The sequence below is a fragment of the Gavialis gangeticus genome, unplaced genomic scaffold (genome assembly GCF_001723915.1).
Source record: "Gavialis gangeticus isolate Ggan-Ray unplaced genomic scaffold, GavGan_comp1, whole genome shotgun sequence".
Classification (NCBI taxonomy): Eukaryota; Metazoa; Chordata; order Crocodylia; family Gavialidae; genus Gavialis; species Gavialis gangeticus.
In genome coordinates, this window is record NW_017728997.1 from 9971266 (window position 1) to 9996315 (window position 25050).

General features: G+C 41.8%; 1 protein-coding gene and 1 long non-coding RNA gene across 3 annotated transcripts in view; one reads left to right on the forward strand and one right to left on the reverse strand.

The window, feature by feature from the left end:
• LOC109288969 overlaps positions 1-8492 on the forward strand; it is a 16840-nt gene extending 8348 nt beyond the window's left edge. The window contains exon 2 of the long non-coding RNA XR_002095267.1: positions 8078-8492. This is a non-coding gene — a long non-coding RNA (uncharacterized LOC109288969). The remainder of the gene's footprint in view (positions 1-8077) is intronic.
• GXYLT2 (glucoside xylosyltransferase 2) lies at positions 1508-23929 on the reverse strand. 2 transcript variants are annotated; one of them, XM_019504742.1, is made up of 6 exons: positions 22756-23929; positions 22380-22511; positions 14975-15226; positions 14001-14124; positions 11080-11252; positions 1508-1741 (listed from the first exon to the last, which is right to left on the reverse strand). In XM_019504742.1, the coding sequence occupies exons 1-6, from the start codon at positions 22957-22959 to the stop codon at positions 1724-1726; spliced, it is 903 nt and encodes a 300-aa protein (XP_019360287.1). In that variant the 5' UTR covers positions 22960-23929; the 3' UTR covers positions 1508-1723. The 2 variants fall into 2 exon arrangements, with proteins under 2 accessions (XP_019360287.1, XP_019360286.1); XM_019504741.1 differs by lacking the exon at positions 1508-1741 and adding an exon at positions 9086-10177.
• Positions 23930-25050: the final 1121 nt, after the last annotated feature.

Genomic DNA, 25050 nt, shown 5'->3' on the forward strand with positions numbered 1-25050 from the left:
CTCACTTAACATTGTCCTGGTTAACGTTGTTTCGTTAGTACGTCACTGATCTATTAGAGAACTTACTCATTTAAAGTCGCGCAATGTTCGGTTATAATGTTGTTTGGCCGCTGCCGACTAGTAGGTAACTACTGTGACATAATTGGATTCGCTTAACATCGTTTTGCTTAAAGTCGCATTTTTCAAGAACATAACTACAATGTTAAGCGAGGAGTAGCTGTATTTCATTTCTGGGAGGAAGAATGCTATAAACTGGGATTATGCAAAGTTACAATCGTCTTTTTGAAACTAGGAAACAAATTCTGGAGGTGAATGAAGAATTTTCTCTGTTGACATTTCTCATTTAAAGACCATATTTAATGCAAGCTTTCTATGGTACCTTTATATGGAGACTGATCACTTTATGTACATTTTAAATGAGTAAATTATACTATCAATTGTAACAAGGACACTATTACAAGGATATCTTTTGGGGTAATGAAAGCTATCAGTGGCGACAGTTTGTCCTGCCTGCAGGATTTGACTGTTAGGAAAAGGCCATTTATACTTCTCTCTCACCCCAGTTCTATCTTCTGACTTCAGAGCAAGCAGTAACCTTTGAAAAAAATATCCCTCGGAGAGGAAAAGAAACAGGTCTCACACATATCAGTTTCTTAGTCCTCTCCTACTTTGTTGCCCTCACCATATTCAGAGGCATCTGAATATAAGAAATCCCCATTTCAATTGGGATTGTCAGAAAAAAGACCTCTGCTTCTAAAGGCAGCAGAGCTTTCAGCTACTAAACAAGCAGCTTACTCACCCTGTTTCGTATCCATTTTCCACTTTTATATCTGGTCAGAGTGGGCATAAAAGGCACACAGATCAGATTGTTAGCATTTTACCCTTTGCACAAGTGACTTTATAGAAAGGGTAGTGGAGAACTGGGTTTCCTGTCATTGCAACTTGAATAAGCATTCTATGCATTAAAATTAAACACACAATTAACAATTGCCGCATCAGGTCCACCGCTGCCTCAGCCACATAGGGAATACCAAAGCTTTGAAAGTCAGGCAGAACTCCAAACATTGATTATAAATATATGCAACTTGGCACCAGTAGAAAATAAGGCATCAGGGCCCGGTGCTAGGGCTATTCATTACACTACAGATTAAACATATGAATAAGGACTTGCCTGCATTCATTCATGCCATGTACTCTGTAGCAAGTGTTCACATTAGAGTTACAGCAGAGTAGTTAATGTAGTGTATGCTGATATTTTAATACATGCAGTCTCATCTGGTGCACAGACAAGCTTGTTTGCGGGATCAGGACCTACCGTCTGCACAGGAAAGTTGTTTTTTTTCAATATAATCCCAGGCATTCATTTAAAATAACAGTTAAACCGATATAATTTCCACAATCTGTGTGGACAGGCTTATTCCAGTTGAAAAGTGATTTTTTCCAATTTATATTGTGATGCATGGATATGTTATGAGCAAGATAAATGAAAATCTGTTTTATACTGGGATAAGAGAGTTCATATTGTCTTTTATTTCTGATTCACAATGAAAACAAGGTTCAGACTTTGGAAGTTACCGCAGAACAGGATGTACTTATGTTTCAGTAACTGTTCTTCAAGATGAAGCCAGTGTGGAGCCCATATTAGGTACATGCACACAAGCGCAGAATCTTTTGAAGAGGAGTTGTTGATGGCACCAGGCATGTATCTTGTGCTGCTTGGGGGCTAGGCATGTACACCCCACTGTAACGATTTAAAGACTGGAGCGAGAAATCATGGGAATAGAATCCTCTTCCCCTTTATTCCTGCAGCACCTTTTCTGTGGCTCATTTAGGAGAAGGAAGTAGTAAGGACATCTTACTTTTCTTTTGGAAAAAGCTCCCATGTGGATGAAGAGGAACAAGAAGAGTGGTGAATAAGAGGCAGGCAGGAGCATGGGAGAGGGAAGCATGAGAAACGTTAATGAGGACTCATAGTCCACCGGTAATGTCTAACCGAACTGAACAGGAAGGGGCGAGTCATTTTCTAAAGGTTGGATCCTGAATGGTTATAGGGCTTCAAGACATGGAGGAAGGATAAAAATGATTCCTGGGAGGCAAACCTTGATATCCAGTAAGGGCCAACAGACAATGCCACAGTGAGCAGCAGAATAGATCTCAGTATCAATGTCAGCACCATTTGGATAGGCTTATTGTTGTTTTGACTAGCATGGTACTTTACTTTCATCCCTCAATGTCATGGAGGTTTTAAAGGAATTATCTGTGCTCAGGTCCTACTTAAGGGATGAATGTGCCATCCAGCTTGATCTCTGCTTATACTCATTAACCAAACACAATGGCGTGGTGATCTTTCTGTCCCAAGAGCATGGGTGGGGGCATCACTCTGTCCCAGAATCAGTGCAAGGGTTGTAGGGAAAGGAGAGAGAAAGAGACCAATTTAGCTTAGATATGGGAAACCAAGGGTCAACTCCAGTGATTTATACAAAGTGAAATGGTTCTAGTAGGAGAGATTAAGACCCAACCTAGAAAGCCAGAAGCCTGATAGTTAGGGCACTCACCTGAAATGTAGGAAATTCAGATCAAAGGCTTAACTTCAATCACCATTATCTTGGGTGAGTGCCATCACTACTGAGCTATTAGCTATTTGGGGGTGTTTCTCTTTCACTCTCACATTTTAAGAAATTCTGTCCTGGACTGAGAAACCTTTTCTATCAAGACTGGTACATACGTTCCTACAAACAGTTTGGGTTTGGATGAATCAACATTTTCTGATGAAATACTGCTTAGCTGGAAAATTCCCAGCCAGCTTGACTATTGACCTTTATTGTTCCGTAGACCACAGCTAGAAAACCACTGTGTAACCCAGCTGTATTACAGCTGGCTTAACCCTTCTCCCACTAACGTTACTGATAATTTTGTTCTTGACTTCAAAGGGAGCAGGCCTGGATCTAACATACCATACACATGAATGAGCAAGTGACATAAAGTGACATCTGATTACCTTCATCTCCCTTATGCTGCAGACAACTGGTTTGGCTAGAGATGCCACAACAGGAATTTCCTGTCATGCTGAGAAGTGGTAGGAAAGCCAATACCATGTCAGCAGTGACTGTTCATGACAGAATGCAGAGGAGGGTATGCAGTGCGATGAAAGACCACATACAGCAGAAAGGAAGACGTAGGAGAAAGGCACACAAGTGGTACTTGGGGACTGAATCATGCAAGCTGAAGAGAACTGAAACAGAAAAGTATATGAAAGGCAAGTTTAGTCTTAGAGGGCTTTTATTTTTTTTAAACACAATGTGTGCCAAATTCTTCCCTCAATTATACCACGATAACTCAATTGAGAAAGGAACATCGCCCTTTGCCATTATGAAGGAAATTAATGTATTTGGCCCTTTCAGTGGCCAAACTCATTAACTACTCTCCTACTGGTATAGGCCCTATTCTTTGGGTATCTCTACCCTGATCAGTGAAGTACAGTGCAAGCCCTGGGTAACTTGAATGAGTTAGCAATGTAAACTGGCCTACACAGTGCTCTATGCTAACAGACTTAGGTTACTTCGGGCACATCTACACGAGATGCTTTACTGTGCAGTAGACTAATCTATTGTGCAGTAAAATGTCAGCATCCAAATGTGTGGGGCATTTACTGCACAGTAAATTAGGCTCTTACACAGTGAGCAAGTACCTGTAAACACAGGTATAGATTAACTATGCAGTAGTTAGTGCACAGTAACACTCTTATAGATGCTGATCAGAAGCAAATTTGCTCCCAGTCAACCTCAGCAGCAGGGGACCACGGGGGACAGAGAGCTCTCTGTCCCTGGTCCTGGCGCTTCTCATCTTCCAGCTCCCCGCAGGAGCTCGGAGCCAATCAGCACTGGGACTGGGGAACTTTCTGCCTCCTGTTCTGGCTCCCAGCATGGAGCTGACAGCTCCAGAGGGTAAGCAGGGATTGAGAACCCAGCCCCCACCCCTCAAAGCAGCTCTGCATACTGTGGAGCTACCTGCTCCCGGGCAAGCGGGAGCTGGGAATCCAGCCACACCCAGGACAGCTCCCAGTGAACCCCTCGCTGGGTAGGGAAGCCCTGCCTATCAGGGGGCTTGCTGACAGCTGTGTGTCCAGATGGGCACAGGGCCAGGAGACCTGCCCACTGCAGAAGCAGCTGTCTCCCAGCCTAGTGCACATCAGGTCCCCTCCCAATGTGCACAGGGTCAGGAGGCACTGCCAGCCCCTTGGCTAGCACCTGGGGAGCCTGGAGCTCTCCCTGGCTGGTGCAGGAGGACAAAGCGGGGCAAGAGCAGCCCTCTGCTTCCAACCGGGAGCATGTGTAGACGTGCTGCCTGGAAAGGCCTACTGCACCATAAGCCTAATGCAAATTAATAGCACGTGTAGACACAGTCTTCTAGTAGCAAAGTGTGTTTGCCTGGAGCTATTCACAGTCTTCTACGTTCTACCTTTGTTAAATTCAGTCCAGGTCTTTAAGTCAAAAAGCCCTGCACATACCATTTATTTTGAATATGTAGCACCGTGAAAGCAGGTACCAGAAAAACAAAAAGAGTTTGCAGGGCACAAGTACTTCTAAAAAAAAATCTTGCTGATCTCTGTGGTTAATGCTATATAATATAATCACCTCCTCAAGAAAGGATGACTGAAATAAATCCCAGAGAAGGGAAAAAAAGGTAAAGATTAAAATCCTGAATATGGCCTCACTTATAAGCATACAATCCTTTAAAGTCAAGGAGTCAGCTTCATAGTTGGTGGGTGCAATTCCACAAGTGTATTCGGTTCACTGGGACTATCCTGGTATATAGGAGGACAACCTGACCTCTGAACAAGTTATATCTATGCTGTTGCTTGAAAAGAGATGGGAGCTCTGAGGCAGCCAGTTTCTTGGTATAGCTACAACCCTGCTGGCTCAAGGAGTTTTTCTGCTACCAGAGCTATCCCAACACCTCTGCGTTTGCTGGCACAGCTACGTCAGCTGTGGATGTGATCTTTTCATAGCAAAGAAACCGTATTGCGTAGACAAAGCCTCAATCTGTTAGCATTTACAGTTACCCTTTAGTCTTCATTGTTACATGAAAAAGAAAATCAGTAAACACTGAATTTAACACACACAAATGCACACAGTACTAAAAACAAGTTATGAAAGAACATGGTTTGTATTTCACAATAAAATTATTTTTAACAATAAGAAAAACTACACAGAAAAGTGACACATTTTAGTAAAGAAACCACACACTAAGAACAGCCTAATTTAGAACTGCATAACTACTCTCCAGCATTCAACCCCCTTGCACTGTGGGTGTGCATGTAAGTTTGAAAGAGGTCCTTATAATTTATTAAATCAATGATTAAGACAGTAAAATTACTCTTTTGATGTTGAAAAGAGGACCATCAAGAGTCAGAGTTTGCTTAAAAGTTCATTTATTTATGTTGCAAGCTGAAGAATCATAATCAACATAGAAAAGCATTGTTATGCCTCCTTGGGAGCTATACATAATTGGTGCACTTATCAAATAAAAATATAGAAGCAATTTAAATGATACAGAAATGACACAGAAATAGATCATAGCTCTTCTCACACGCTCATTCTGGCATGCACACACATCACACTAAAAGTTTCCAGTTTCTATCTGTAAAGAATAGAAAGGATAGTACAGCTATCTAGCTCACTTAACCACGTGCAGCCAGATAGCCTCAACAAGCCCTCATAAAATGATACAACCTACTACACTTGATCTTAGCCAAAAGGTTGAATGCTTCCCTTGCTGAACAATGTGCATTTGTATTCTGACACTTCCTTATGGCTTAAATAGGACTGAATGGAAGTGCTCAGCAGCTCTCAGTATTAGGCCCTTGTCTAACTTTAGTGAGTTCAAGTATAGAATAACCAGTTTAAAACATGGATATTTGGCCCTGACCCTTCAAAGACTCACATACACACTTAATGTTACACACTGCGGTGAACCTACTGATTGTAATGGCCCATTCATCTATGTAAGGTTAAGCACATGAGTCACTGTGCAGGATCTGGGTCAGTATTTAAACAAGGGCACAGTTCTTTAGAGTGGTCCACACTGCCTGGTTCTGACTCCAAAGGGCGAATTTGTATAACCAACATGGTCAATGTGTTAAAAGATTAATTTATATTCATTGACAAAAAAAAATGTCCATTTATTCTTACAGACATACCTTATTTATTCACATATCACACTCACCATTTACCCAAAAATTAGCAGTCAAAATGAAGAACCTGATTCTGAACAGTTTAAAGAAAAAAAAAAGTCTTAATTTTGTCTTCCCAAAACATGGAGTATGTCTTATGGCGGGGGTGGGGGGGGCAGGGCAGGGCAGGGCAGGACTTCAATAAATATGAGAATACATTGTTATTTTTCATGTTATTTTTCAGTCTGGTATATGAACAATAGTGTTCAGGTTCCATTATTTTAGTAATTACCAATGCAGTAATGTAATACATAAGAAGAGGGAAAAAAGATATAAATCCTATATAAGTATTTACATATTTCCATGATTAAAATAAATGAAAGTTAATTTACAGGTAATAAGAAATGATTATTAAGTATAGATTGTTTCTAAATAAGCTTAATATTATAACCAACTACTGTTAAACAAGACATAATATATTTTTGGATGCAGTAATAACACATACATTAATTATTCTTATTGGACAATGAAATAGTTTAGATAATTGTTTTTAAAAAGACTTTGGAGTTTTCAAATTACAGCTCAGTTAAAACATTTTTTTCCAGAACAAAAGCACAATACAACACTTCCCACACTTTTTTCCCTGTATTTTACATCACACTGACAGATATTTTCATGTTAAAAAAGCATACTTCATATAGGTTTCTTAGTTGTCAATAATGTAATATTGTTCATTATAAAAAATATAGCACCTACTGTAAACATATCAAACACAGTTTAAATCCCCCATAATTTCCTAAGTAATAATGCCTTTATTTTATGAAGACCTCCAGTCTTGTTTAATTCCTTCATTATAATCTACCCACAGTTTCAGGTTCTATTAAATCTTAATGCATAGAGTCATAACCTACTAAATTCTGAGAGTTAGGAATTATAAATATTATATGCCAAATGACTTGACCTTCTAAAATGCAGTTATAAGTTCCTGGGTAAGGAGGGTTTTGCTGTGCAAACTTTTGTGGCTTGTAGGTACTAAAGAGATGAGCAATTTTAAAAAAATGCCCAGAACACCTAATCTTAATTTAACCTGACCAATCAACTGTCATTCTTATCCTGTTTTAAGAAATAAAAATGATCTAATAGTCAAGCTCTCAATTTAGCCAACACCAAATGTTTAAGTCCTAATCAGACCCCAAGAAATCATGAGATAATTTTGAAGTCATGAAACTTTAAAAATACATTGCAGATTCCTTTTGTTTGCCTTCTGTCTGAAAACTTAGAGTGCATCTGAATGAACTTTGCAAGTTTTTCTCCATAACCGTAACAGCTTGAACTTTAAAGGGCAACTGAAATTCTAACAAAAAAAAGAGAAACACCAAATAGTGCAAGACTTGGTAAAATCATGAGAGATGGTAACACTGTCCCACTTCGGTTTAAATGGTTTTCTGGTCCCTGCATAAGAGGTATTTCTGGGCTTTGGATCAGGATAACTGCAAGAAAACCTCAGCCCATTTCTGGTCAATTCTGAACTCTTACAGAGCAAAGAGTATATGTTAACATGAAAAACAAGTGCAAACTGTTGTAGGTTTATTAGGCCTTAGCAAACAAGAGTGCAAAACAGCAACTATCTGTTGAAATTCTTTAGACCAAGCAAAGACCTGGGATGAAACCACTGTCTTCAAGAGGCCCAACACTTTCTACTTGTTGTTCTGGGCTTCTACAACTGATCCTACTCCACTTGGATGCTTTCCTAGTGACGCTGTCCAATGTGCAATATGTCACCAGTGCATTCACACTCCATAGATTCAAAAACTGTTCCTGGGTAGGCACTTGCTGTTATGTACAACCAATCTGTTTGGCAAACTTAACTGCCAATAAGCATCATGTTTTCCTTTTCCTCACTAGCCAGGTGTTGTCTCAACAGTCTTATCACGTGGTGGGAGGCAACAAGCCTGATGTCGCGGGAGGAGAGGGGTCACCTATGCTGCCAGCTAAAAGGATTTTCTGTTGGCATGTCTTCCCTTATAAAACTGTGCATCATCATGAGTGATAAGAGTGGTCGTGCCAATGCTGCAGTCTGTTTGAACTGCTGTACTCTAAGAAACAGCTCATGCCCATACCACTTATCAGCCATGTATGATAATTATAAGGGTCTAGAAAACCATTGGCATGACATATATTTTATATGCAATCTATAGTGATTTTCTCTTTCATTTCAGAAAAGCTTTCCTGGGCTCTTCACATACTAGATACAAAGCAAATAGCTTCAGGTGACCATAGAACATTTTTGCTGCACGTGACTCCCAAGGCTTTCATTTAGGAAATGTCTTCCAAGCTGGTTGTTGCACTGTGTTCCCTTAAAGGTTTATTAGTTTCTTGTTCCCAAAACATCTCCCGAGCACCTTTTGACTACTGCAAGTTTCAGTAAGGTCCTGTATGTGCAATACTGTCTGCAACCTCCAGTCTGTAACTAATTACAACATGAATATGCTTTTGACATCTAATCTAAATTAAATATTTTAAATAAAATAAACAAAACTGTCTTGTATCCCATTTTACTTTAAGGCTATTAGTCAGAATCCTGGCACAGACACTGAACTTCCAGGAATGAAAGTGCCAAGCAAAAGATATATCTTTATGTCCCAGAAGAGGAGGATTTTTGGCATAACAGAAAGGCAGTCAGAGGCAGCAGTCTCAGTAAGGTAGACTGGAAAGGGAGCTCTCAATGGAACAGAATTATTCCTGTGCAGTAAACAGCAATAGAAAGGGGTTTGAAGAAAGCAGATCAATTGTACCTGTTTTCATATAGTTCATTCAGTGTTCTTTGACTGCTTTTAAAGTGATTAATGGGCAGGAGAGGTCATGCATTTCTTCCTTAAGACTGATAAAAAAGGCCAAAACCCACACAAATGGGAATAACACTCACTTTTATCAAGTAACTTAACACCAATTCCAGGCACTGTATCTACCTCTAAATTCCTCTTCCTGTTTACTGCATGTTTTCTTACTTGCTTTAACAGCTGTCACCTCTCTTCCCGCGTGAAAGGCCCTCACAAACAAGACAGGGAAACAGTGGCACTGCCTAGATGGAAAATGCTGTAAATGCAGAGAGTAAACACCTGGAGACACGTCTTTACTCCCAGTCTCTTTCACCTCAGGTGCCTCCTGCAGCAAGAGTAGGTAAACACCTTCAAACAGAAATACAGTTTTTAAGTAGATGTTTTCCTGTTACTGCAGTCACTTTTAACTAAGCCTGTCATAATGGCCTGAGAGCTTGTCACTGAACATGTTCATGACACCAGAGAATGTGTGTTCCTATCTCTTTTAAGTTTTATATCTTCTGAGTGGCAAATACCTTGAAGTGACACCATCAAAAGAAATCTAGCCCAATATTACAATGTTGAGGGAAGAAAAGTGATACAATCTGAAATGAATAAAGATGCTCCCAGATTGAAAGAGATCTGCAGTGAAAATGGCTGTGTTTAAACAAATAAGCATTCCTCCAAAGTGTTTAAACCACGGCAAACCTAAAAAAGTGAAAGTGAAACTCACTCAACAGAAGTGAAAGTCACATCCTCAACTCACCTAGTTCAAGGCAAGAGAAATGCAGGAAGTGAAAAAAGAAACTAGGTAGTGACCATTTAAAGAGACTTGTAAAACTCTTTTTGTAGTAATAATCTGTGCGGGTATTAGCCAAACAGGGCGAAACAAGTGTTTGTTTATAACATGGATTTTAAACTGATAACGTTGCTTTAATTGATCTGCCTCAAGTAATTTGGATACAAAGATGAAAACCACCATATTAAATGTAGTTATCTCTGTTCAGAACCTGTGGTTGGCCCCCACGTGGACAACAACACGATTTTCATAAACTTTCCTCATTGTTTTCTCAATCTGCTTCAAAAAAACCTGTGGTATTCGCCCACATAAAGTGTGTACAGTATCCAGAAACTTAGACTGAAGAGGGTAGAACAAGGATTGGAAGAGATTGTCTTCAAAGGGAAACTAAAGAGGAGAAAAAAAAACCCTGATTATTTTCCACAGCTTTAATGACATTTGAGAAGTGTAAACAGAATCAGGCTTTATAAGGCATGGCAAACTGGGTACCCTGGCTCCTGCAGACATCTCCCTCCCTCAAGTCCCTGTGACTGGAGACATTTGGAAACCATTTTTCAAATCCATTTAAAACTACTGGTTTTCAGAAAGTTTCACCCAGACATGTCTGGCTTGGCTCACTTCACAGAACTGCATTTCAGTGCCATTATTTACAAATTGGCTAATTAGGGGACATGGTGGAGATTCTAAAATAATTGCTCATAACAGGAGATCCCCTTTCATGGAGAGGTGCGAGGCACCTGTGGCAATCTTTGGGACTACAGAGCACTGTGTCTTATGCAGACAGTGCCTCTCCTCATGGGACTGCAATGGAAGAGGAGCTGTTGCGATGATTCCCTACTTCAGTCAACAGCTGGGACTTTCAACCCCAGACACACAGACCTGTAGTATTTGAGCTACGAGTAACTGCACAATCTGGTAGCAACAGTAGGCTGTTATCCTAGAGAAGGACTTGACAAAAGCGAACAGAATGTAACAATGAAAAGGGAATTCAAACATGATCTTACTCTTGCAAGCTACCAAGCACTTTCCACTGACTTTTGGAAGTGGATTGAAGCTTCCCTCACATACACACACATGCACACTCTCTCTCTATCACTGTCTTTTTTAAATGGAACAACAGCCCAATGCACTCTGTTTATTCTGTGAACGTCGTGTCTACATAAAGCACTGATATTCTCAGTCTGCTATCTTGGAAGAGGCAATCTGTCAAGTGCTCTGCATAAGGCTCCTGCACTGCTTTGTACTTTGAAATAAAAAAGAATCATCTGTGTCAAAAGCAGAATACTCACATCACGTATCACTTCATATATTGCCTTGAATGTAGGCTGCTTGTCATCATGGTAGACGCCTCTATTTCCATGCAGAATAGAGATGCCGTCTGTTTCGGCTCCTTTACAGTTACTCCCATACATACAGTGATCTGGCCTGTAGTTCCACTGACAAGGAAACACGTAGAGATACTCTGGAAATACCAAGTCGAGAGAGACAAAGAATGATACATTGAGCAAAATAAGTGCTGCAAGTAAATCATGGTTCTGTGGAAATGGCAAGGTTGTCAATCAGGAAGATTTTCAATAGCTGAGGATAATTGCCTAGATTTCCACCTGTGTTGCTCAAGAGATGACCAAGAGTGATCATCCACTGCAATGGATTCCCAGAACAAACACTGCATCATATTTATTCATGAATACTGCTGTTGGGGTCTGCACGGTCACTAGCAAACAAAGCCAAACTACACATGCTGTCATACATTCACCTTCCTTTATCTACTTCAAAAGCGACCCAGTTACTCACAGTATCATACACCTGGCTCCTCTCCCTAATACTCTGCACACTGTCATCTTCTATAACAAGACTATGGCAGAACACGACAACTTCTGTGGGTCACCTTCCTGCCATGGCAACGGGTGTGCCACTGGTTGTTACTCCATGATGGCAGACTCTCAGCACCACCACAAGGACTGGAGACTGAACAGTTCACTTGGCTTTTCCTTGAGCTTCACTAGCCCTGCCCAGTCCCTGTGTGAATTTACATGGGGTAGAAGAAAAAGCCTAAAGAAAACTCTTCCCATTTACTCACCAGGGTTTCTCATGAACAATTTCCATTTGGTCTGACACACCTCATGCTTAGCTCTGGTCTGAAGGCTCAGGGCTAGAGTCCCTGGAGGTGCACTGGTCCATCCATCCCACAGCCTAGTGAAGTCAGTGGGAGCCTTTCCAATGACTCCAGCACTCTAGATTGGGCTCTTTATCAGCACGATGCCAGTGCTCCATGCTTGCACAAACACAACTTCATGCTGAACAAAAGTGTTGGTTATCAGCTTTTACACGCGTCACCCACCAGTTTTTCTCTCCCTATCTCCCACTTCTGTGATGCTGGTACTTCATTTTTGCTTTCAGAACTAGACCCTGATCTCAGTTAATATTTATTTCTTGAAGTCTGTTAATATTAGAGCAGCCCTGAAAAGGGGTGGGAGATGCATCTTTTCAGGAATTCTCATTAAATTCCTTTTATTGCTTTACTTTCCTGGATTATTTCAGTGGAAATGGGTTGGTTTTTTTTGGGTTAAGTAAATTTGTGTATTTTCAGCTAATGCACGGATAACGCAAATGGAAGATGTACAATAGGTTTGTACAATGACCTAATCTTCCATCTCTGAGTCTGAATGAATAGATCTATAAAAATGGCATTGAAAGAAAAATGCATCATTTATTCTGAAAGGGTGAAAATACTTTATACATTAGATAGTTTCTAGACTGCAAATCCAGCACATTATTCTTGAGACAGAAATGTGTAGGTTATATCTGTTATTGGACCAGCTGCATAGCTGGGAGAAATACATACAAGCTTTTGGGTACTAGGAACAGAGAAAGAGTATGACCATGTCTCTCTAAACAATTTCCTGTAATTTTGGGCTTTTCCACCAGTTATTTTGTGTTCAAGTCTCAGCATGCAAGAGCGTATATTTTCAAGTAACTGGTAACATCAACCTTGTCAGTTTTAAATAGGATAGATTCTGTGTACATACATAGCTGAAGCTATTTAATATTATGAAGCTCAGCAGCTTTGAAAATCAGGCCTCTTTAGAAGCTGAGCATCGAGTTGGGCTTATATCTTTTCAAAAAAATTACTGGTCACTTTTGTTCCTTATGGTGTGATCCAGGCACACACGGCAAAGTTGAGAATCACTGCCTTATAGCATCCATGGGAATATTCCAGAATCCATGCTTCCATCCGTTTTCAATTTTTTCCCACTCGAAGACTATGTGGTACCCTGGAAGCTTGTCTATATCCCTCCCAACTGTACAACTGGACCAATAAAAGGTGTCTCCCATAAACATCCTTCCTGGACCATCACAGCTACAATATCACCCCAACTCTACCTCATCATTCTTTGTCATTTTGTATGCATGGACACACATCTGCAGGTAATACTGTCCCTCTGCTCTCTGTTTTGAATCCCTTTGGGCTTGTGGGGTATCACATCTGTCCTCTGATGATAAAAAGACTGCCACATTACAGTCCTGGAGAAGGCAGGGCAAAGAGAGATCACAAAATCCTGGATAGCTAGAAGTGCAAATGCATTTGTCCTGGAGTTCATCGAGGCTGAGTCACTCAGCCGAAGGGCCAGAGCTGCTTTTCTTTGAAAATCAAGGCTTGCAGTGCACAGTGGGGAGGAGGGAGGGAACTATTTTTCAAGACAAACAACAAATGTTTTTAATCCTCTTTTCAGTGCGAAGTCAGTTTACTGTCTATTGACTTCAACTCTGTTGCTTCTTTTATAAATAAAGGGATTTGGCCAAATTTTAAAAAATTGGATTTGGACAAAATTTGCCAATTTCAAATTCAGATAAACATCCATGATCATGGAAACAAAAGTGTTACTCAGCTGGGCCCTGATCCAGCAGAGCATTTAAACACATGCACGACTAACTCTGTCCCATGATTTCACCATTATTTCATATTGTGCCCAGTAATCTTTTCCAGCCTTTGACATCTACACCGGCACTAAAATTTTAGGCCTCAGTCCTGTCAGCATAACACACAAGAGTAATCCTACTGGGAGTGAATCCCATGTGCATACAGGTTAGCAAGACAGGAGACTTGGGTTCTGCATTTCAGGTCAGAATGCCTATTTGTTCATCACCATCATGTTACTGGATTTTACCTTTACAAACAAGTGCAAGTCCAACAGGAGTCCTTACATACCTGGGTTAAAGTAAAAAATAATATTTAGTAGGTCCTGGTCTCCCCATGTAATGTAATTTTTGTATTTTTGGTATAAAGGGTACAACATTTCCTCCCATGTCAAGCCAGTTGGTATCATGCTGTTCTACAAGGCAGAAGGAAATCAGAGCAAGCAGTTAATTCTTTTCCAAACAGCAGTGCAATATTGCCACGGTTCACTTGGGGCCTACATGTTCTGAGCACTCTTCTAACCTCATCTCAGGCTATAGTAGTGACTAGGGGACATCACGGTTTAGGCAGAAACTAAGCACATTTTGAAGGGCTACATTAACTAACTTCCCCTTCACAGCAAGAGGGACTGTGACTTTCGGGATTAAGTCTGAAGGGTCTATGGAGGTGTGCATAAAGATTTCAAGGACTGCTCCCGAGGCTACTTTGTATTTACTTATATTTCCTAAACACCTTCTCAGAAGAGGTGCCATGTGAAGAAGTGGCTATCTGTTTAAGTAAAGATTCCACAGACTAGCCCTGAGACACGGAAAGACAGCAACGTAAAAACCATTGGCATGATTCACTTACTACAATGACTTCCACAGTGTGCTCAAAATATGCTGTGACCTTGTATGTCTATCAGGGAAAGTCTTTTGTAAAACACATTCCACGCAGCACTGATTATCTTTGGCTTCCTCTTTTATGTCTCTCTCAGATGGGACAGTTCAATTAAGTCACCTCTACTTTTGGTTTTAAGCCATTTCACCTGCCAGAGTTGAGTGCTCTAGCCTTTTGGGGATCACTCACTTATGTAAGAAATTGCCCCCATCAGAATTTTTTTTAAATATTGGGAAACACTTTGATTAGTTTTTCTAAAACCCTGGGTTTTGATAAATTTGTTCAGACTCCTCCTTATATCCTCTGGCGCAAATTGTTTTCTAGTAAATCACAGGCTGTTAAAAAATAAGTACAAGCATTTCCTGTAGCATTTGACCGTTTCTCACCTTGAACTGCGTGTTTCTTATCCGAGTTAAATTCATCAACATGACTCCAGAATTGACACCAGTTGTTCCGTAGTAAGGGTGACGAGCAAATCGACTGTACCAGCCTATCTTTGGTATTTCATGTTCTGGGGCCATGGCAGCCAGCTGTGTGGAGTTGAACTCTTTGAGATAGCGCCAGATGTCATCGATAGGCCTCAAGAAGAGAACATCAGTGTCCACATAAAGAAGAGAATCCACATCCTTTAAAATGACCTGTGGAGTTCGCAGGGTAAGAAGACGTGGAAGGAAACCAGCCAGACAACAAAAGGAAATCGATTACTGCACAAGAAGTACTTTGGTTTGAAATGTAACCTTCATGCAACAGACAAAAGTTATTTACTGATACGAGACAAATACTGTAACATATGGGACTCATCAGCAGCAGGTGGATCATTTTTTTTAAACAACTGGCATGGTAAAACAGGTAGAGTATAGCACAAAAGAAAATCCAAGAGTCCATTCTTCACATAAAACAATAATCCACTTAGCTGTCATAACAACCTGAGATCTAGTCCACAAGGCCTATTTAATATTGATTTTAGTAATAAAACCCACACCATCTGTACTAGTTCTTTTAAAGACCAATAACTTGTGAGATTACAGTAAAACTGCCCATTTGTAGGAGATGGGGATGTAATTCTGGCTTATGATATGACTGCAAAGTTACTAACAAAGAAAAAGAAAATTTTACAAATATATCAGCAGAATGTTCCAGGATTTTAGCATAAAGCTCTTTCGTGGTCTAGCCATGCAGTTGAATGCAGGTCCTGATCCTGTAATCAAGACTGGCAAGTATATGCGCCAGTGAAATGTCTCCAGTTCTAACGTAGAAAAGAACATTTAAGATGGTATATAAGAGCTTCTCACCTCCATTTGATCTTATATTTCCCTAATCTCCGCTGTTGGCTAGTTGTCCTGCTACAGTCTCCCACTCACCACATTTAAATTGCACCCAGTAGGTGACGTTAAAATAAACCATTGGCATGTGATTTTTCTAATTTAAAACAGTAGTTAAAGAGTTGGCCACCAGGAATGAAACTTCAGTTCTTTTTCCTTTCTGGGAATTTGAAAACTTCCCACCAAACAAACAAATCTCACAAGGATTGTGCAGCACTGATTCTGAGCTCTGCTACAGTACTAAATCAGGAGAACCACCCCAAAATCAGCCACCTTATTCTGGTGTAAAAGGAGGAGATTTAGGTCCCACAGGCCTGGTGTATTCTTGTTTGCATTATGCCCCCTTGTGGAAACGTGGGAACTTACACATTTACTCCTAATTTTAGCAGGGGTGTGAACAGCACTACAAGGGTGTGAAAATTCCTGACTTTGGCACCGAAGGGATATTTAGTTATTAGGCAAGCTTGAAAATCACTTTTATTATAGTTCTCCCACACTTCCCTGATTACCACTGGCTACAATTGCCCAACACATTCTCAAAGGGGCTGACATTTTCTAGCTTTGCTCTTAGCCACAGGCCGGGAAAAGAAACAATAGTCAGCTGTCCAGTTCCAAAGACAAAGTTGTCAAACTTTCCTCCTTATTTAGATAACTTCAAAATCAACACAACTGTTAAATGGGCCACATGAACAAGAACCAAATCCCTGAGTGCGGATTTGAATGGGATTTTCACCTGACTAAATGCTTACAGATTTCGACCAGCCATAGTAAAGCTTAATGCTGCACTTCTGACATCTCAACTGCACATTCTCCCTGCCCAGCGTGACTAACCCAGAGGTTGTCTGTGTATCTTAAATAGAGAGGAAGGTCTGTAGTAACAGGCGTTATGCCAACGATCGTTACAGAACCACTGGGCTACACACTACCATTAGCTCTACTGAAGTGCAGATTCTCTCTCACACATATTTTACTGGCCCAGAATATTTTTTCTTATTGATGTGGTACCTGTTGTTATGAAAGAACAAGCCCTGCAACAACAAGGTATCAACCAATGATATTATATTTTTCTTGCAATACTGGATTGCAAAATTAGAGGCCGGAGGCTCAGAGTCAGAACTGCCTGATGATAACAAGAACAGGGTCCTTCACCTCCGTTGCTAGCTTTGGGAGACACCACTACAAGACCTGCTAAAACACCTTTTCTGTCAGCTACCTTAGATGTTCTGGATATCACAGGTGCTGCTGCTGTTATCTGTTACTCAGTGTTGTTAGCTGTGGTACCCAGGAGCCCTATGCATAGGCTAAGACCCCACAGTGCTAGAAGAGAGAGAGAGGGTCCGTGCCCCAAAGACAAGAGATTATCTAAGACTAAGAGATATCTCTGAATAAAGACAAAGAAAGGAGAGCACAGACACAATGAGACAGTCATAGTCAACATGGCAGGCAGAGGCCTCAGCACATCAACAGTTGAATTGCTGTCGAGTTTTTCCTGTGAGCAGAGTTATAAGCAAGGTTTGGAAAGAACAAGAGAGGTGAAGGTTTAAAGGAATCCGTTCCTTTCACCCCTGATGGGTAACGTGGGACACTGCTCTACACCTGACATGTTCCAGGCAAGGAGCTACCCTTGCAGCAAACTTAACTTTAAGGACCTGCTCATATCCACTGAAATCAATGGGACTTACACGTTTCCTTCAGTGGGCTTAAACCTACCCCTAAGCTGCAATAACCTGCCTCAGAGCTATGCTGAATCAGGGCATCCAATGGCCACTGGCACCACTCTTTGGCCTTTGCATTCCCCTGCTCCAGCGCACCATGCTCCTCAGCTCATTTTGTCAGATGTTTCACTCCCATCTCATCAGATGCATGCAGCCCTGCAGCAGACACAGAGCAGGCTGGCAGTAAAACAATGTTATTTTAAGCCCTTCACATTTTCCTCTTTGACATGCAAAGTGTTAAAAGTTTTGCTCCATACTATCCTGGGCAGTATGAAGGGATCGTATCCATTCCTGAATGTGCACTTCACATGGGCTTGGGCAAAGCTCTTTACCATTTTAAAAGCATCTGCCCGGGAGGGTTCCTCCTGTAACTGTACATGTACAAAGGATTAATGCCAGGGATAGAATTTGGTCTTCGCCTCTCTAGTGCTCCCAATGCTCCCACAGTTTTGTGTAGTTCCACCAAGTCAAATACAGTCTTTACATTAAACTAGTCTAATGCGAGTAGGATTTAAAAGCACTTAAAGAGAGGCAAGCACCCAACTCACACTGGCAGGCAAAGGGTAGTGGGGCCCCCACTTTCAGATGATTCTCTTAAAAAATCCTAACTTAAAGGGCTCCTTTTAGTAATGGAGGTTCCCATACAATCTGGATATTCTTCCCATTTATGTGCTTTCTGAACATGAAAAAGTAGGAACAGAGCTTCTCTTGTCCCTTCCTCTCCTTGAGAGACGCTTACCATTTAGAAGAGGATAATCTTGATGTTTTGCACAGCTGTATGGAGTTGTGCTAATAAATCTTCTGGGAGTTCCAGATAGAACTTGCTATATTTAGCCTGACACTTCAGTTAAATACTCAATTATCTGTAATTTGATTCCGCAACTTCTTGTCTCTGTGGATTCTCCCTGTGTTAGCTAGGTTGGCAAGGAATAAGGCATTACTAATAACACGCTGGTAAGTCAGCATATCCCAGTGTAATAAAAGGCAGTGGGCCAAACTCACAAGTGAGTGAGTAAATAAATGTATGCCATGCCCAGAACTGGAGAACAAACTACAACCAGGATCACACACCTGTCACATTAGCATCTCCAGTCATGTTAATTTACTTGACTTAATTCACAATTCACAAGCCATTCACTCAAGTTATAACAGAGGGGAAAAAAAACAAAAGCATCCACACATCCAAGACATGCAGTTTTTCCACCCTGATGACTTGATATCACTGTCCTCCACTTCACTAGTGTGATCACAGGTTCATTAATGCCTCTTTTCTCTCACAGGATAGTATTTTTATTTCCTGTAGTACCTAGGAGCCCCAGGCAAGACAGAACAGGGGAGAATAAGTTGCACATCTCCAGAACATGGACAATGTCCTGGAGATTGCTCCCCAGGAAGTGACAAATGCCGCCCAAAAGACCTGGTAGGTAGCTAGACGGTACTGGCTAAAAACATTACTATTCCTAAAACATGGGGCTCCTCACAGCAGTCTGCAGCAGTGTCACTCTGCTGCCAACACAGCCTGAATACGCATAAGTAGTGACTCTTAGTACCTCAGTATAATTTTGTTTTTGAAGCCCATTCTTTGAATTAATTTTAAGATATACTATCTCCTTTGCCCTGCCTCTGCAGCTCACCTGGTTTGCTTTTACAGAGATGGACTGCAGCAAAAGCATCACTAGAGACTTGATCTGAGATTAACTTGAGGTTCAATCCATCTTCCCTGTGGCAGGTTGATAATCATATGTAACATCCCTCCAGTAAAAAAGGAAACTTATGAGCTATAGGTATGCTCTCCTTAATGTTTTAATAATATTTTAGTCTCTAGTAGCATCTACAAATCAGGAATGCCAGAATTAGTATGTCACTCAAAATGAAACATTTCATTACCGGCGCTTGTTTGAACACATCACAGAGCCAAAGTCTTATTAGTAATAAACTCTGCATTACGATATTCTTGTACGAGCCCCCCGCCTGCAGCACACTTCCACATTTCCTTTCAGTTTCCAATGGCTTGTGGGTGTTCTAGAAGGAAAAAGGTGATTTAATTGGAGAAAAAAAACAAAAAAAGAGCTTGCAGCCTATAGCTCAAATTCTGACTTGTGAACAGCATATGCAGAATAGCAGAACCAAGACAATCTGTTCAGCAAAGGAGCTAAGCAGACTAGGAGCTAAACTGCCTCTCCCTTGGAATGCTCCAAAAAGCCCCCTGCCATTAACATCCAAGATTTACAACCAGTGATCTCACAGGCTAGATCCTCAGCATGGCAGCACAGGAGAGGAGAGACCAAAACCTGAGCCACCACCTTCCAGTGCATAATTAAACATACTGGCAGCTACACTCACTGCTGTAACATGCTTCTTGAGTGATGCAGCTGTCTGTACACTGCCCACAGCATCCCAGTCCACTTCAGAGGAGGTCCTGTGAAGGGTAAGCAGCACGAGAGGACAAAGGCAATGTCCATATTTGTCAGGAAAAGCCAAAATCATCCGTTTTAGAACTGACGGATAAAGTGACTGTCCAAGGCATCCAGAGCAACTCAATTCCAGAACGCAAGCCTCAGGCTGCAAGCCTGGATAACAGAAAAGCAAGCATACCCTTTGCTGCTGCCTCAGCTATTTTTACCAGTTATTTTTCTTGCCCCACAACACTCCCTAATCTCATCCAAGCTTGGGCACTAGGAGAGCCAAAATAAAGCAGAGCCTTGATCTAAGAAAACAAAGGCACGAAGCTGACTGCCACCAGCCTGACAACCCAAAGCATCTTGCTGTCCCCTCACAAACATGATACACATGAAAAATGACAGAACAAAAATTTGGGGCAATCTACATGAAACATCCCTGAAGGCCAACAAGCAATTGTCAAATACCATCTCTGCATCCTCTGCAGAGGAAACTCCATCTACCATTAGATGTAGAGATCTCACCACTGCCTCATGCCAGAAGGGACTAAAAGCTCCTAAATCAGGGGTGGGCAATTATCTGGGCCCGCAGGCCACACAGGCAGTTTAGCGGAGCTGTCACAGGCTGGTCAGTACCCCCTCCCCAGCAGGTCGTCTCCACCACCACAAAAGTGCACAGCCCCAGCCCACTCTGGACTCGCCCCAGCTGGAACCCACACACAGCCCCGACCCCAGCCTGCCCCGCGCATGCTCCAGACCACCTGTCCATGCTGGGCCCTTTTTGCTGCAGCCACCTGGAGCTCGTGCCTAGGCTGCCCTGCGGCTCCTCTCCACCACCATCACTGCTGCCCTTGGGCCACCCAGAGGGGTGACGATGGCAGGGCAGAGGAGCCTCAGGGCAGCCCAGGCGCAGGCTCTGGGCACCTGCAGCAAGAAAGGAGCACCCAGAAGCGGTGAACGGTAGGGGCTGCTTTTTACCCTGCACAGAGCAGCAACTTCTGCCCGGCTCATGAGCGGGCAAGTCTGGAGCAGGAGCAGGGTGGGCCAGGGTCAGGGCTGTGCACACAAGTTCCGGCTGGTCTGGAGCTGATCCAGTCCGGCCAGCATGAGTCCAGAGTGGGCGCGGGGTGGGCCAGGGTTGGGGCTGTGCATGCAGGTCCCCTCTAGAACAATGAGGCTAGGGCCAAGGTGGCAGCAGCTCAGCTGTGGAGCTGCCCCAACCCAGCTGCATGCCTAGGGGGTGACAGGATGCGCCATGGGCCGGATGGCACCTGGCCCAGACAGAACTGAGGGACCTGCTGCAGGCCAGACAAAGTCCCCCTGCAGGCTGGATCTGGCCCATGGGCAGGCTGTATTTTGACCACCCCTGTCCTAACTGATAGGTACAAGGCAAAAACTGGTCCACGGATGGCAGACTTCTTAAAACGGAATGACCCCCCAAATTACATCTCTGTTAAGAGAGCCAACATTGAGGAGTTTGTTTTCCTGGCATATGCAGAGATTCAGCTGGGCTACTTCTGCACAAGTCAAGGCTTTAGTTACAAAGGTTTGGTTTGTACTCAGTAGACCAGTCATGAAAGAAGCATTAAAGCTTCTGATCCCAGGGGCCTGCATGCTCCCAACTACCCCCTGCCACCTCTGCATGAACCCAGACAAACTCTGTTGTCTATTGCCGACTCTCCGTAGGAAACAGGCATCTGCTTTGGGGCATGCGAAAATCCTGACCCCCATCAAATGTTATTATAGCATTGTTGACCACATAAGTCATTTTCTTACATAAGCACAAAGCAAAAGGTTGAGAGGACCAGAAGGCACGAAAGGTTGAGGACCAGAAGGCACACTGAAGTCAGAGAACACAGCATGCAGGCTTTTAAATGCCAGGATCCTTAGTGTCACATGTCGAATCCCACTTCTCAGATCCCTGAAACTGCAAACCTGATATAAAATGCATCACAGATTTGTAAGGAGGGTGCCAGGGGAAAAGATCACTGAAAGTATCTATTCTAAGGGGGAATGAATGGAATGGGGTGAAGCGAGCAATGAGAATACGATGCTTGCATTGTCCAAAGAAGTGCTGTTTGAAAGGCAGGAAGCACCTGCCCAAGAAACAACACTAACCCTGACTCCAAAGAGGCTGAGCCAATGGAATTGGCATCAAGCAAGAAACATGCATTTTGTGCCAGGGGGAGGAATGATCAGAGTGTTTTCTTAAGCAGAAAAAGTACAGATAACGATGCCTTGGAACTGAGGTTTCAGCTTGAAAAATGGTTTCAATTTCATATTGGCAAAGCTCCTCACATTGGAACAGATGCGGCTTACTCAGAACCTGTTTACTCAAAAAGTCAGGTGCCTTACCGGGAGAAAGAGGCGCTGGGCAGCACATGGTTTGAATAATTTTTTCCATTCCTGAGCATTTCCTACTGAGAAAGTGATTGGATAGATGTTGTATTCAAACTTCCTGGTGTATGAGGAAGGCCATTCTTGGAACTGAAAGACATGGGGAAAGGATTAGAATTCGAAGAGACAGGGCAGGTTTCTGCAGTACTGATGAAAAGTTAAATACCAGTTTTTTCCAAAAGTTTCTAGAGACAGACCCTGCATGCAATAAAAGGGAAACAAAGAGCTTAGCTGCTAATTGGTTGTCACGAGGGTATTTTTTTTTTTTTTCAGAGATTTGACAGGTCACAAAAAAACTGCAAACCTTTTTAAATAACAAAGAAAGGGAGCTTACCTTCTTCTCAAATTCTGGCTTAAGGGAATCCTCAGCAAAGATGTGAAACCGGAGCTTCCTGTTGCTAAAGAGAACTGCTGATTTCAGCATGGTAACGGTCTCTTCCAGTCGGTCGCCACATGCCACAACTGCCAGATGCATCCATTGCAGAGATGGAAGATTTTTCAAGTGTTTCTGTTCCCCAGGTCTCCTGAAAAATAACATGTATGTGCGTCACACACAAATGCTCATTTGATGTAAAGGTGGGAGATTCGATCATTTTGAGAAACAACATTAGAAGAGCTTAACAGGAAAGGAAAAGGGAAAGGGAAAGGGAAAGGGAAGGTTTGTTGGAGCAGATGCTAGCAGAGCTCATTAATAAAATACAGAACCTTTGTCCCCGGTTCAAATCAACAGTGTCATTATAATTAAAATGCAAAGAAATCTGTTGTTTTTTGTAATTTTATAACGGTTTTGTCAATTCTTCCTGTTTGCATAAATGTGTACTTCCATACACACAGCACAACTGGATTTGATATCACTGGCAAGTCAGTGTTTGGCTTGCAAAGAGTCACGGATGTTTTTTCTCTTGATCCAGAGAGGCCAGAAGGGGCTGTTGCTGCCATTTGGTCTGACCTTCTGTATAACGCAGGCCATGGAACCACACCCAGGAATTTCAGCAGCTACATCCATAACATCCAGTTGTGCTACAGAAAGATATCCAGTCTGGGGTGAAAGATTTCAAGCAACTAAGAATCCACTGCTTTCACAGATCAGTTCCCCTCAGTGTTAAAAAAAATGCATGCCTCCAACTGTCTGAGGATCCCGCTGCACTGTATTCTTCGTTTCATTATTTTTTTCAAAAGGACTATTTGCACACTCTAGAAATATTGTGGATAATGTAAGCAGAGAAAAGGGGAGGGGTAGATCTGTCATAGAAACCCACCTGTTTATTTAAAAGTCTGTATACAATAATGTAAATATAAAATATACTATTGCAAAATTAAAAATTTAAAATGATTTATAAAGGGAAAGTAGGTGTAAGAAGACTAATTCAGATCTCATTCACACCAACCATAGTGGGCTTTTCCCTGAACTCCCTGTATCTCATACCCTCACTTCAACAGGGAAAGAACTGGGCCCACGGTGTCATTTTTAAATGAGACTAATGATTTCAGGGGCCTCTTGTTTTATTTTAAAAGGAACTTTATTTTTATAAATGGCTTGCTCTTCACTTTGTGGTAATCAGGCATCATTAACATGTCTCAGGCTGATAATTGGGGATGGGGGGGAAGATCCACGTGAAAAAAATGCAAAAAACAAAGGCAGTTTATTAAAAGTAAAAGCAAAAGACTAACCCTCCCTCCCCTCCTTTTAGGAGTATTTTTATCGGGATAAATTTTATTTGCATTGCAACCTGAACTGCATCAATGTGCTGGTAGATGGATGCATAGAGGCACACCAAGTAAATCACAAACATCACAATTATCACCGGGATGTTCAAAAGGATAATCATAGATCACAGCGGTACTTGATAGATCACTGAACTGAGGGCATCAATCTGTGCCTGTTCACAGCTCACGACGCACAAACTGACATGCACACAATTAATCAGTGAAGCTAAAACTATAAACAAAACTAAAGGCCTAAAGAAACAACAAAGAGAAAAAAATGACAATTAATAAAGTCAAGGTCATCTTTTATGGAAACTAAAATAATGTCTATAATGACCTCAGCATTCAAACCATTCTTCACACTTTACTGGCTATACAAAGCAACATGTTTCATTAATGGCTTAAAAGTCTTAGGCTTTAGTCTTAATTAAACCCCAATTTCAGCAGTGTATAAATAATGAACTGCTACATTTATGTGAAGTGGTATTTACTTTCCAGCCTATTAGTGTAAAAACCATTGAATTATTAAAGTGAATAATTGGCTGCTCACACAGATCCCATATCTCTCCACCCCCTCCTCCTACCTATCTCTTTAATGTTTCCTCTTAATTGAGTCTTTAAATCAAGCCATATGCAGAACGGGAATGTGAATTGCTTTGATATAGCTTACGGCCACAAACTTCAATGGGAGCAGGACCAAGCTCTGACCTTTTATTATGACATTTCAAGTCCCCATGCCAAAGCTCAAACCATTGCTTTGCAAATTTTACCCAGTGCAAATTCTCTGCCAAAAATGCAGTGACCTCAAAGTGAAACTTCCAAGACATGCAAAAAGGGTCTTCCAGCCCAGACAAGCTTTTGCACAGCCTCATTTGGTCTACGTCGCACAGTGCCTGCCTCCAGCCTCGCAGAATCTTACTTT